This window comes from Galleria mellonella, unplaced genomic scaffold (assembly GCF_026898425.1).
Source record: "Galleria mellonella isolate WM207_F2 unplaced genomic scaffold, CSIRO_AGI_GalMel_v1 utg266, whole genome shotgun sequence".
Classification (NCBI taxonomy): Eukaryota; Metazoa; Arthropoda; class Insecta; order Lepidoptera; family Pyralidae; genus Galleria; species Galleria mellonella.
The window spans coordinates 4,860,195-4,874,509 of NW_026442061.1; the positions used below are offsets into that span (position 1 = coordinate 4,860,195).

General features: G+C 41.3%; 1 protein-coding gene across 1 annotated transcript; it reads left to right on the plus strand.

Moving 5' to 3' along the window:
- Positions 1 to 1,664: 1,664 nt before the first annotated feature.
- On the plus strand, positions 1,665 to 13,356 carry LOC113519991 (microsomal triacylglycerol transfer protein). Its single transcript, XM_052895177.1, has 7 exons — positions 1,665 to 2,128; positions 2,225 to 2,422; positions 2,879 to 2,977; positions 3,284 to 3,625; positions 9,190 to 9,672; positions 10,328 to 10,760; positions 12,199 to 13,356. The coding sequence occupies exons 1-7, from the start codon at positions 1,862 to 1,864 to the stop codon at positions 13,050 to 13,052; spliced, it is 2,676 nt and encodes an 891-aa protein (XP_052751137.1). The 5' UTR covers positions 1,665 to 1,861; the 3' UTR covers positions 13,053 to 13,356.
- Positions 13,357 to 14,315: the final 959 nt, after the last annotated feature.

Consider the following 14,315-nt stretch of genomic DNA (forward strand, 5'->3'; position numbering starts at 1 on the left):
ACATGGCTTTATTAGCAAAAAATCCACTGAGACCAATCTTTGTGAATTTGTTCATTATACAACAGAATCAATGGATAACGGCTACCAAGTCGATGTGGTATACACTGATTATTCTAAGGCCTTCGACAAAATATCACATTTAATACTTGTTCAGAAGCTTGAGAGATTGGGGGTTCACGGAGATTTACTTCGGTGGATTCGTTCATATCTTATGAATAGGAGTCAGGCTGTTGCTATTAAGGGATTTTGTTCTTCTTTCATCCCCGTTACGTCAGGAGTCCCTCAGGGCTCCCACCTAGGGCCCCTCTTTTTCAATTTATATATTAATGATATTATAGTCGCAATAGAATACTCTAATTTCATAATTTACGCTGATGATATGAAAGTGTTTAAGACTATTAAATCCAAATCTGATTGCTTATTACTTCAAAACGACCTTAATAATTTAGTAACTTATTGTGAATCTAATCATTTATACTTAAATATAAAAAAATGTAGTATTATTACTTATTCTAGAAAAAGAAATAACATTATATCTGAGTATGTCATAAATGGTGAACAATTGGATCGTGTTTCAGAAGTCAAGGACTTGGGTGTTGTTCTCGACTCCAAAATGACATATGCAAATCATATTAATGATATAACTTCAAGAGCATATCGAATGTTAGGTTTTGTGCTCCGCGTCGGTAGAGATTTTAAGCATTGTTCCACGCTTACTTTATTATATAATAGTTTTGTAAGAACAATTTTAGAATATGCTTCTACTATTTGGAATCCTCAATATAAAATATATATAAATATGATAGAGAAAATTCAAGCCAAATTTATTAAATATCTCTGTTTTAAATGTCCACATTGCAGATCTAATAAAGAAAAACTTTTAAGTATGTCTTTATGTAAACGACGTTTTGAGAGAGATCAAATATTTTTATACAAAATTATAAATAATCTTATTGATTCACCTTTTCTGTTGAGTAATGTTAATATAAGGTGTCCCCGGGTAAATTCTAGAAATAATAAATTATTTTGTACACCTATTTCACACACGAATTACATGAGTAATACGTATCTTATAAGAGCTTGCAATTGTTATAATCAGCAGTTCCTCTCTTTAGATGTATTCAGAGAAGATTTAAATTTATATAAAAAACACGTTAGAGAGGAACTTCTGGCAAACCCCGTTTAATTGGATAGGGAAAAATCATGTTAAAATTGTTATTGATATATTTGTTTTCTTTTTTTTTTTTTATTGTTAAGTATATGTATGTGTATGTGTGTATGTGTGTATGTATGTGAGTGTGTGTGTATGCATACGCACATATTTACAAGTGTGTGTGTGTGTGTGTGTGTGTGTGTGTGTATACTATTATATATATTTTATGTTCATCAATATCATATATAATATCAATAATCATCTGCTCTCGATTATTTAGTTTAGTTTATTGTGGAAACTTTACTGATTTATGTTATGGTTATGTATATTTTTTTATGTGTTATAGATATTGTATGTTTCCCTTTCAAAGTAAAATAAAAAATAAAAAAATAAAATAAAAATTTTTTCTCGTAAAAATTAAGGCCATCGGAAAGCCATCGTATGACACGCGACAAAAAATATTTGTGTAAAAATTAAATATCGCATCTGGCAACCCCGTTAGTATCTGACTCAGTTGTCAGTAAGTCGGTTGACTTTGATAGTTTATTTGATAGATATCTAACTTAACTACTTACTGTAGTTAAGTGAACTTGAAAAGTTGAAACTTTGTTACTAAGTTAGAGAATTCATATTTTAAGAAGTTATATTATAAACTTTTTTAATGACTTTAAATTATCTCAAAATCGTTATTTATGCCTAAGGAAAATAATGTATTTAATCGTGTTTATTCTGGTGTTGTCGCATCCTTGTAATTTACCGATAAATTGGGCGTCGAGTTCGTCGGTGCCGGCGGTGGAGTACGGCGAATTGAAGCTATTCCAGGCGGCGGCCGCGTACGAGGTGGAAAGCGAGGTGCTGCTGGCCGACGACGTCGCTAACCGTACCGACATCGGGTACAGAATCACAGCCTCGCTGATCGTCGAGCCGGCCTGGAGTGCACCCGATTCACACCATGAGTTTTTGTTAAAGTTCCATGTTAGTACCCATTTTGTTTAATATTAATATTACTATCTTCCCACTTCTATTAATTTTATGAAGTGTTCTGAGATCTTATATTTGTTTCCATTGCAGTTGCAATCACCCAAGTTATTTCTTCGAGGGAACCGCGCGAACGCCGAGTTTCTTCCCCACAAGTCTATATGGGACTCACACGCAGATTCCACATTTTATGCATATTGGAGGAATGGAATCATTAATAATACTTTTTTGGACCCAAATGAGGCACCCGATATACTCAACTTTAAAAAATCACTCATCAGTCTATTTCAAGTGAGCAAATTTTTTTTTTATTTTTATTAAATGTTGGACGGTGAAGCACACTCCATGATGGTTGTAAACTGGTGTATTTCAGATGTACATGATGAGTACACTAATTTTAACTAGTTACAATATCCTTTTATATTTATTGTTATGTACTATTTTAAGATATAATGTTAGAAAGTTGTTTATATGGAAGTCGAAGTTGTTTGTAAATGTAATGTATCTTGTACCCAAAAATAATTTTGCATGCTTTAGACTATAAGTTGAACATTTGTACTTCACAATGGATCGAATATCTGTAAAAAAACAATGTACTGACAAATAAACAAATCTAATTTTTAAATTTTTTTGCACTTTAACATGTTTCATGAAATATGCCATAGGTTATTTTGTATTTACATTAATAAGTTGGGAGAAGGATAATCATATATAATTACAACTAAATTATTTATTTATTTATTTCAGTTTCAAGCCCTCGATGGAGAACACATAGAGTCAGACATTTCAGGCCAATGTGATGTGCTTTATGAAACAATATCGATGACATCATTCAGAAAGATAAAAGTAAGTTTATTGGGACACATGTTGCTCTCAGAATTAATGTATATTGATTGTAGTGATGGCATGATTACTTCTTTTCCTATATATGTATGTCCAATACTATGTAGGAAAACAAAATAGCACGGAATTACAAGCTAATTTAATTTAAATTTATTGATTCTCACTGATCTAATACTTATCATCTAAGCAACGTTTCCCCTACCCGGCACTAGTAACAAACGATCTCCCCTGGTCGGAAAGATATGGCCTACATATCAATTGTACAAAATACTTTACGACTATACAATATAGTATCTTTGACCGGGATAGAGGAAGTGTTCGGTGGAGGAGACGCCGGAGGAGCGCGAGGCTGACGTGGCCGCGCAGGAGGAGGAGGAGGTGGAGCGCGGCGCGCAGTACTGGCTGAGCGCGGCGCTGGACGCGCTGCACGACGTGCGCGCGCACGAGGCGCGCCGCCTGGGCCCGCGCGGCGCCGCGCTGCGTCTGCGCGCCGCGCTGCATCTGCGCCGCGCCGCGCCGCCCGCGCCGTCCGCGCCGACCGCGCCGACCGCGCCGCCGGCGCTCGCCGCCACGCTGCAGCGGCTGCCGCCCGCGCTCGCGCCGCTCAGCCTGGCGCCGCACTTCACGGACGACCCCACCGCCGACGACACGGTAGGCCCGCTCGCCTCGCTCACTCCGGCCGATTTGAATGTTACTAGGGACGTTGCATTCCTATGATGCTCGACATGCTAACATACGCGTAACGTGAAATGAGCCTCGTCACGGCGCGACCGAGTAGTGTTATCGTAGTTGAGAAGCCGCGTACCTAGTGTGTGGACGTTATCGCCGCGACCTTTCCCCTTCGATACGGCCGCTCTGGTTGACCCGCTCGCACTCTCGTGCGACGGAGTCCCTGAGTTATTTATTGCCTCGTAGCCGATATCGATACGTTGTGATAAGGGAGACCGAGACGAAATTATCGTTTCGAATTTACATTTTACAAATACTGTTATGTTGGACTATATTCACTGATAAGTAGCGCGTATTTTTATAATACTTACTTGCAGACTAAAATGTCTACTGTTACTGAAATCATCTAAACAGATCACAGAGTCGAACGGCACAGCCAATATATAAACCTATGTATTAGTGGAAATTGTCCCTAGTTTCAGTAGTATATGGTTTCTTTTTTTTTTTTTTTTTTGTTGCTATATATAAATCATGGAAATATCATTTCTGTTTTATTGTATACTGTAACATCTACAGGGCTCACATTGTTTGAGATCCATATTCTTTATTTGCATTAAACATGGTTACATTACATGTTCAGTTGTGTACACTTGGAATTACATGTTTCACCAAAATACTGGTATGCAAACATTTATCAGATAGATTAGAGATTTGTTTATTTGCCAAAACATTGTTTTAACAGATATTGATCTATTGTGAAGTACAAATGTTCACCTTATATTCTAGAACATGCAAAATTTCAAATTAAATCAAATCAAATCAGAGTAAATTAAGTGTCCATTAATGAGATAAAACACTAAATTAATATTCATAATAAAAAAAAAGATATTGCAGTTGATAAGTAGTCACCTGAGATTGTTACATACGCTATACTTCAGTATATATTCTCGTCAATTGCTATTATGGTTCAGATATTCCTCTATACTATAAAATGATTCAGCATTAAGCCAGCTATACAGTTGTTTTATAAAATGTCTAACATCAAGAGCCTTAATATTGTCAGGTAACTTATTAAATATTTTTACACAAATCCATAGAAATTTTTTTTGGAATCGTGTAGGGCAGTGGTCTATAATTAATCTATCCGGATTTCGAGTATTTCTCTGTCTGTTCATATGAACTCCTAGAAATTGTTTGTGATGCACACCTTCTATTTTTTTATTCTTATATTTTATTTCTAGTCTGTGTAATGGGGGTCTACCAGTACTGAAATCTATATAGGTGATTTTACACATATTAATGTGTAAATTGTTGTTCTTTGGCCAATCAACTACCGATTCCATAGTACTATTAATGTCAACTTGATGGTTTATAGTTGCATTATTCTTATTATTTTCAGATGAGACAATGATAGAAGTGTCACCGGCAAATAATACACATGTATGATGCGTTACATATATATTGTCATTAACATATATTTAAAAAAAAGGAACTTAAAATGCTGCCCTGTGGAAGCCCTGATTTGTTATATTCATAATCAGATGTATATGATTTAACTTCATTTGTTTGTCAAGGCTTGTTATTTCAATTTTTCGTTGTCTACTTTTTAAGTACAAAGAGATTCACTGAAGAGTTAAGCCTCTTATTTTTTTTAAACCCATATTGTTCCTTATTTAAGACATCGTATTCAAAGCAATAATTTGTAAGTCATGATAACATACATTCCTCAAATATTTTGGATATCACCGGTATTAGTCATCGGTCGGTAGTTATTTATTTCACTTTTGTCTCCTTTTTTATACAAAGGCTTGAGCATATCTGGGTAACATCCTCGTTCCAATTTTTTTTTTTTTTTTTTTTTTTTTTTTTTTTTTTTTTTTTTTTTTTATTCAAATAAACTTACATTGAAGCACTTTTGAAAAGTCATTACATTTTTTTTAATTTACCGCTCGTTCGGAAAGCTGTCTCATCACAAGAAGAACGAGCAAGAAACTTGCGTGATGCTCTTTTAAATAATTTTATTATTATTTTACATTTTTAAGTTTAATTGTGTGAATACAAACCACCAATTAGCACTAATTCAATTAAATACTCAAAAAGAAAAAAAAAAATTGAATACATAACCAACTGATACATAAACAATGATAAGTTTATCAGAGTTATCTCATCCATGCTAGATTTTATTACTCTTGTACATATTTCATCGTATTCACAATTTGTATTATTTAAAGGTTTTATTTGTTTTTTTTTTTTTATTTTCATATTCCGCTACAGCTTACAAATATATGGAGTTTAATAGTCTAGTATTTAATATATTAAAACTAAGTCTCTGATCAGCTGCGACATTTATACCGGGTGAACTTTCGCCAGAGCTCAAGTGTATAAACTGTTTACCGAAGGCTCTAGCGATGTCATTAGGATTTGTGAGCTGTTGGTTGTTGTCATAGCTTGTAATATTTATATCATCAATATTTTATATAATATTTGTTTTATTTTAATAATATTCACGCTGCTTTATATTTATTCTTACTATTATTTATAACTTTTTTTATTTTCATTGCGTTGAGATTTGTAGATACATATTGCTTTAAAGTTTTTGAATATATTTCAAAAATATTTTCAGTAATTTTATTCTTGTGATATTGAAATCGTAGTATTCTTTTTGTATTACAGCTAATCATTAGGCCTCGCGTCAACTATTTCTTATTACTTCATTGTGTATTTATTTTTATTTTAATGACAGGGAAGCACAATTTATATAATAAACGTATAGTATTTTAAAATTCATTATATGCTGTGTTTAGTTCTTTTCTTCTATACACGTCAACGAAAGATAAAATAATGAAACGTTTTTTTTAAATTTGTTTATACTTTCATTACAATAGTCTCTTTTATATATAAAATAAGATTTCTGTTCAATACGTCTAGTTTTTTTTTTTTTTTTTTTTACAGGCAAACTTAACATCTGAGCTGTTTCATGGTCTGAAATATTTAATAGTGCAATTGATATGCTTGTGTTTGCTACATCACTTAGTATATGATCAATACACGAGGATTTATCTACGTGTATTTTTAAGTTAGGATTTTGAGCCACGTTATATAAATAATCTTTAATTTTACTTTCTTTAAATGTGTTTATATTAGTCTCCGGTTATGATAATACGTTTTTTGTTTTTATATTTTTTATGTATATCATGAAGAATACTATCTATTTTTTGCAAAAAATATGTAACATTGGATGACGGTATTCTCTAAAGACAGATTGCGATAACATTATGCTCCATTATCTTTATACCACAGCATTCAAAAGTCTTGGGAATTGCCTTTTGTGCTAAAAATGGGACGATTAAGATGTTTATACCTTTTTTTTTTTTTGTAAGAATACAGACTGCACCCCTGTGTTCATTTCTACAGAAACTTGACTTTAGTTCGTAATTATCAATTTGAACATATCTCTCAGTCTACCGGGCTGCACAAATGTTTCTGTTAAACATGTCACATCTGGGTCGATATCCTGAAGTTTTAGATCTTCTAGTGGAGTTTCTAGAATATCTTTTTTTTTTTATATAATATACTTGCAATATTTTGGTGTACAATTCCGAATTGTTGTTTGCCACAGTTTGAGGTCTCATTATCGAAAAAAGATTTTTGGCGGTAATTCCTTGGATAATAACAGAGAATAAAATGGAATAGTCCTTTTCTTAAATGTAGATTTACGAAGTGTATCGTTAACACTAGATTTTTTTTTTCTTTAATTTTACTCGATTTACAAGAAAAATAGTAAGGAAAAGTACCTTTTTTTATATATAGAGAATCAAAAGATACTTTGAACTTAATATGTGTGGCATGGGAGTGAATAATTTTCCTAGATAGAACATGTTTTTTTTTTTCAGTGAACATAAATATTTCCTATGATAGTCAATGTTATCTACGAGTAATATTGAATGGTTTCTTTTACATATGTCGTTAAATATAGAATTATAATTGGTTGCAGTAACATTTCTCACAAAGAAGGTGTTCTTAAACCCCTGACAAACACCTCTAATTTCTTTATTTAACATTTTCATGTTAAAAAAAATATTATTAATACGAGTAATACTTATTATAATTACTGTACAACTTGAACCAATACTTTTTGTCGTTGTATACAGGAATGATAAAACATGCCATACATTATATACAATGAGTGTCATCTGCTCCTACGCAGATGATCAATTGATCATTTACTTTTAGTTGTAGTTTATTACAGGCTCCTAGTATTTCTTCCGTGGGAGCATCAGGTTTCGTTACCGATGACAGCTTATAATTTTCATATTTATTATTTAATCTGTTATTTATCAATGCCGAAGATAAGCTCTTGCACTGTTGTGTTCTCTTCTCTTCTTTCTCATGTCTTCAGCGATGTTTACTACGTCCACTCGTCGGACTACCAACTTAATTAGAGAAATTGCGAAATTTTATGTAAGTTGCTGCAGTTGCAATTTGTAAATTCTATGTGAAGGTAGGTGCTTCAATTGACCCCCGGTTAGTGTCGTACACTTTAGCCTTAAGGTGAAGGCCAGGAAATGTCTCCTCTCTCAGAGATAACTTTGCTAGGGAAAAGTTGACGGATAACGGGCATAGCAGTGTTAGAGGTATGGGTAGTAGATCCATCATGTTGAAACCACGTCCGGGTATTAAAGCCACATATAGCTCTGAAGTAACAGTAACCGTGTGCCCTCTGCCTTCCTCAAAGAAGGCCCTACGATGTTATGAGCTGATAGGAATATGTAAGTGCTTCCGATGCTTAAGTTTTGGACTGATGAGGCTCCAATAGCGGTAATTTTGTTTACTAACATGTCCGTTAAAATGGAAGTGAGCCTCATCCGAGAACATTGTGTTATTGAACGAAGTAATCCGATTCAACATTTCATTCGCATAATTTTCTCTCTCATACCGTCAGTTTTTTTTTTTTTTTTAATTCTTGGACAAACTGAATTTTGTAAGAATGCATAAGTAAATCTTTCTTCAAAATCCGTTGTATCGATGTCGAGTCGAGACAACGCTTACGAGTTGACAGTGTAAGATTTTCACGAATAGATTACGTACGGAACAAAACATCGATACAGGGGCTGTGGACCTGACCGTGGTTTATCTAACGTCGAACCGTCGTTTGAAGAGCTGGAGTGTCGTTAAAGTTGTGTGAACCTTTGTGTTCTCTAAAGTTACGTCGCGCAACGGTTGCCGAATTGTTGTTTTGATAAAACTTGCGCACCGGTTTTTTTTTTCCGCATTTAGTAGAAATGAAACGTTCCGGTGAAATGCTCCATTGCTGCTAAATTCCCAGAAACCGAAGTTACTGCCCCCGCTTTCTCTCCACTGCTTTTTATTTTCGTTTTATTCAAATTTTACTTTTCAAAGGACTTATGGGCCACCCTGCAAGTGTCTTGATTAATTTGTTATTATAGTTGATTATAAATTAAAAGTGAATATACCTAATTGTATGAGATTTTGCGTTTTAAGATTAAACACGTCGAGTACAGCTCCCGTGATTGGTCCGTTGGCAGCCGCTGGAGCAGGCGGTGGAGGAGGCCCGCGAGGCGCTGGCGACGGACGAGGCGGGCGCGGGGGGCACGGCCGCCGAGGCCGAGGCGGCGGCGCGCCTGCTGCACGCCGTCCGCGCCGCGCCCGCGCCGGCGCTGGCCGCGCTGCTGCGGCGCGACCGCCTGCACGCGCTGCGGCCCGCGCTGTGCCGCCTGCTGGGGCTGGCGGGCACGGCGGCGGCGCACGCGGCGGCCGACGGCTTCCTGCACCTGGCGGCCGCCGACCCGCTGCAGCCGCTGGCGCGCCACTACCTGGCGGCGGCGGCGCTGGCCGAGCGGCCGCAGCCGGCGCGCGTGGCGGCGCTGCTGCGGCTGGGCGAGGAGGCGCGCGACGCGGCCGTGGCGGCGGCGGCGCTGCTGGCGGCGGCGGCGGCGGCGCCGCGCGCCGGGCCTCGCGCCGGCCGCGCCGTGCGCGACTCGCTGCTGCGCTCGCTCGCCCGCTGCAAGGTGGGTCCGGCTGTACCATTACGGTACCATTACACTCGCTAGGCCCTCACTAGTATCCACTAACTCTTTAGTGCTTCAATAATACATAAATAGAAGGGATTCTATCAAGTACACGGCACGCCCGGGAAAAGAAAATAAACAAAAACAGTTACGTGGTTATATTATATATATATATATATATATATATATATATATATATATATATATATATATATATATATATATATATATATATATATATTATATCTTTTAAATTCGGTTTTATAGTAATGTTTTTTCTTCCACTTTATCTTCAATTATTACATTAGATACTGTACGCAGCAGGTGTACAAAGATATGACTCCATAGGTACACTACGTTCTATTTTAGTTGGAACTCCTACCTCTAAAATATAGCAGATACTAATGAATGGCAGTGAACGCCCGAAATCATTTTGAGACAAGTTCACCGGCGAATCGCTCAGACGATATTAGATATCACCAGCTATAGATTGCATTGCAATGAAATGATGGAGACGATGAGTATAACAGGCACTGCTCGCACGTGTGCACGTATGTGTCACGTTTCGTGTCGCATGTAGCGCTATGAGGAGCCCGTACAACGATTCCTCGTACGGTTTCATCTTAACAACTAATGACAAGCGGCGCGCGCGCAGGAGGACGAGTGCCGCGCGGTGCGGCTGCGGGCGCTCGGCAACCTGCGGCGCGCCGACGGCGCCGAGGCGCTGCTCGAGCACGCCGAGCGCGGCCGGCGCGGCGCCGCGCTGGCCGCGCTGCACGCGCTGGACGCCGCGCCGCCGGCCGCGCTGGCCGCGCCGGCGCGCCGCCGCCGCCTGCTGGCGCTCGTGTGCTCGGGCGGCCGCGCGCTCGACGTGCGCGGCGCCGCGCTCGACCTGCTGCTGCGCCGCTCGCCGCCGGCCGCGCTGCGCGAGGTGCTGGCCGGCGTGAGCGGCGGCGCCGCGCCGGCCGAGCTGCGCCGCCTGCTGTGGCAGCGCGTGCGCCAGCTGGCCGCCGACGACGCCGGCGTGGCGGCCGCCGTGCGCGCGCTGCCGCCGCACCTCACCGCCTGGCACGCGCAGGCACAGCCCGGTCAGTACACACCCATTATTTTCTATCATTTACACACAAACTGATCTGTTTCGAATCCTAATTGTCCACTTACAACACACTAGGGGGAGACTTTGTACAAAAGTCGATTGCTTGGGTACCTCTGTCCCATTCGTGTTTCAACCGTGAAGCAGTTGTGTTTGCATGGCTGTGTTTCGGTTTAAAGGTTTAAAGGGTGGGATATGGCGTGAATTTACTGGGTACAGAGTAATAACACCTGAGTCCTCAGGAATGACAACGCATGGCGGGTATCATGGGCGAAACAGTACTCTGTTATGTGCATGGTACTGCTCATGTTTATAGGCGACGGTTGTCACTTTTTTTTGCCATTCTAAGTTGTATAAAAAAAATAACTAGATGGTGCAAAAGGACGCGTTTTTTTTTATATTATGATTTTGTAAAAACTAAACACATACTAAGAAAAAAGAATACAATTATGTGCGTTATAGTTTATTTAGGAAAAAATCCTATTGTTTAGGCTAGTATAATGTTGAAAATCCGATATCGGTTGCATCGCACGGATTGAAGGTCGTTTTAGCACACGAGAGAGTGCTGTCGCATCGCACCTGAGCATTACTATGATCGAATAAAAAAAAAGAAAATGAAAAATAAAAAAAAAAGTAATATGGCGTTGGCGCGAAAAGTGAGCATGGGATATTAGCAGCATACGCTCTGTCTCGTGTATTTATTTTACTATAAACGACAAGTGAAATTCATAGTCTGCTTACGACGTGGTTTTGTGTGCAACTTGTTAGATGTCATAATAAAACTAAGTTTCTATTGATGGAAAAACTATTAAGTGTATGGACACGTGAAGTATGACGCGACCCTGTTTCAATACAAGTTGTCGTGCGTGCTCCGGAGCCCGTGAGGCTCCTTAGCTGCGCCGTGGAGAAAGACACCAGCGCAAGGAGGCAGGCAGGCCGGCTCATCAAATAGGTGTGACTTATTTAATTTGTTCCGGGCGGTATTTCCCATCCCTCGCCTTGCCTTAGGGCAAAGGGATGGACAGCAGCGTCTCGCTTAAAACATCTCTAAAGCCTGACTGCGGTTGCCAGTCCACTTGCAAAGAGGCAATTACTGGCAAACAAAGGGGGAGGTTTGACATGATTGAAGAATGGCATACTGATTTAGAAAAGTCATCGTTAACCGCTCTCTGTGCCGACCGCTAGACTTTTAGTTTTTCGCCCATATACCCATATTATCTGTCAGTTCATATTTATACATAATAATAAAAATCACTTTAGAAATTTTGCAAGATTATCAACTAATCTTACTAACGAAGCTACGTTTTAGCTTCATCTCATATTTCTTGCCTAACTTTGTTTAGTGATCAATCACCTTAAGAATTTAGGATTTATCGACGGCTTAAGATACTCGGTTGCCGGGTGAAATTGGAAAGTGGAACGTCGGTCCGCAGGCACGTCGTCGGTGCTGACGCGCAGCACGGGCTGGACGGCGCTGGGCTGGCGCGCCCGCCTGGATTCGGTGCAGCTGGCCGCCGCCGGCCTGCTGCGAGCCGGCCGCGTGCGGCTGCTGGCCGACGACGGCGCCGGCGTCGCCGAGCAGCTGTCCGTGGAGCTGTGGACGCGCGGGCTCGAGTCGCTGGCCGGCGCGGCCGAGGGCGCGGCCGCCGAGCTGGACGAGGGCGACGAGGGCGCCGAGGCCGCGGCCGGCGGGCTCGAGCTGGGCGTGGGCGGCGTGCGGCTGGCCGGCGTGCGCCTGTTCGACGGGCAGGCCGAGCTGCTGGCCCACGTGTGGGCGGGCGCGGGCAGCGAGCCCACGCCGGCGCTGCGCGCGCTGCTGCCGCTGCGCACGCGCGCCGGCCGCGCCGCGCTGCTGGCCGGCGCCGCGCTGCACTACCGGCGCGCGGCGGCGGCGGCGCTGGCGCTGGACGCGCACGCGCAGGTGTCGCTGTGGTCGCGCGGCGCGCGCGCGGCGCTGGAGCTGCGCGCGGGCGGCGCGGGCGGCGTGCGCGCGGCGCTCGGCGCGGCGCCGGGCGCGCCGGCGCTGCGCGCGCACGCCGCCTGGCGCGCCGAGCCGCGCCTGCTGCTCGCCGCCGACCTCGACTTCTACGACAAGGTGGCGCTGTGCGTGCGCGCGCACCTGCCCGACTTCCAGTACGCGCACAACGTGACGCTGCGCTGGGCGGCGGGCGGCGCGAGCGGCGCGGCGGCGCGGCGCTGGGCGCGGCCGGCGCCGGGCCGCACGCTGTCGCTGGGCGCCGCCAACGACGCCACGTGCCGCGCGCTGGTGGCCGCCGACGACCGCTGACCCCGCTGTCGGCACGGGCCGCGCCGGCGCGCTCCTCGTTTTAGAGTTTAATTTGTAAATTGATCGCAGACCAAAGAGCCGATACTGAATTTATCAACTGTCTTAGTATATAGTTTGTACGCGTCCGGGATATAATCTATTATGTAATTTTTTTATATACATGTTTAAAATTGTATACAGTAAACAATAAATATGAATCAATTAAGTTTTGCTCGTTATATTGTTACTTGTTTCATTCATACATCGACGCTAGCCAGACAATGTATTTGTTTATTGTCATTATAAATATACCTGTTATACTACAGTTGTGTAAACGTTATTTTACCCTCCACCGCTTATCTCCTATTTTTCCCGTTTCGTCGTAACTTAACCGAACCCGATTCGAATCATAATCTACGTACACTAAAAAACTTAGATAAATTTAAATGTATTTATTAGAACCATACAAATTACAAAAGTAGACTAGTGTACGATAACAGCCACATTAGTTAAAAATAACTGTCGTGGCTGTCAACGCCCACCTCCTAAAGGCAGAGGCGCTAGCGTTCCAGTACAATAAATAAAACTGTTAAATAAAGACAAGGTTACTGTTAACATATATCATAGACATCATCATGTTCCTACCCTTATCCCAATTATTAGCCTGTAAACTGGACTTTGAAGGTTATGTTGTCGTATCGGTTCCAAAGAATGGTTGTGCGTGGAAGAAAGTGCCTTGAAAAACGCATGGTGGAAGACCGCCACTTGTCCAGATTATTGGGATCAGCTTTAGTTTGTGGCGGGTTATACAGTGGTGAAAATCAGCAGCAGGTATCAATCCGAACAATTCCTCAGAACACTCCCCATGATAAATTCGGTAGAAGATGCACAGAGATGCAACATCTCTGCGTAGTTTCAGTGGATCAAGTCGGACAGTAAAGCGTTGATTATCAATAATTCGAGCCGCCCGACTTTGAATGCGGTCTAACGGAAGGAGTTGGTTCTTTGGCCCTCCTGCCCACAGGTTAGAACAGTATTCCATATGCGGCCTGACTTGAGCTTTATATAATTTCAGGCGGTGTTTAGGCATGAAATACCGTCTCACCCTATTGAGCACTCCTAACTTTTTGGAAGCTATCTTTGCCTTCACCTCCAGATGACCGCAAAACTGGACGTCGCAAGATATATTAACGCCCAGAATTCCTAGACTCGACTTTTTATCAACCCAATTATTCACCCCAGATCGAAACTTGATGGAGTGAAGTTTCGATTGCAGACACAAGT

Bases quoted from the DNA above. Each gene is read 5' to 3' on its own strand.
- LOC113519991 (XM_052895177.1), top strand. From the start codon at position 1,862: ATGTATTTAATCGTGTTTATTCTGGTGTTGTCGCATCCTTGTAATTTA. The intron at 2,978-3,283 runs GTAAGTTTATTG...TGACCGGGATAG, and splicing joins CATCATTCAGAAAGATAAAA to AGGAAGTGTTCGGTGGAGGA. The intron at 3,626-9,189 runs GTAGGCCCGCTC...GTCCGTTGGCAG, and splicing joins ACCCCACCGCCGACGACACG to CCGCTGGAGCAGGCGGTGGA.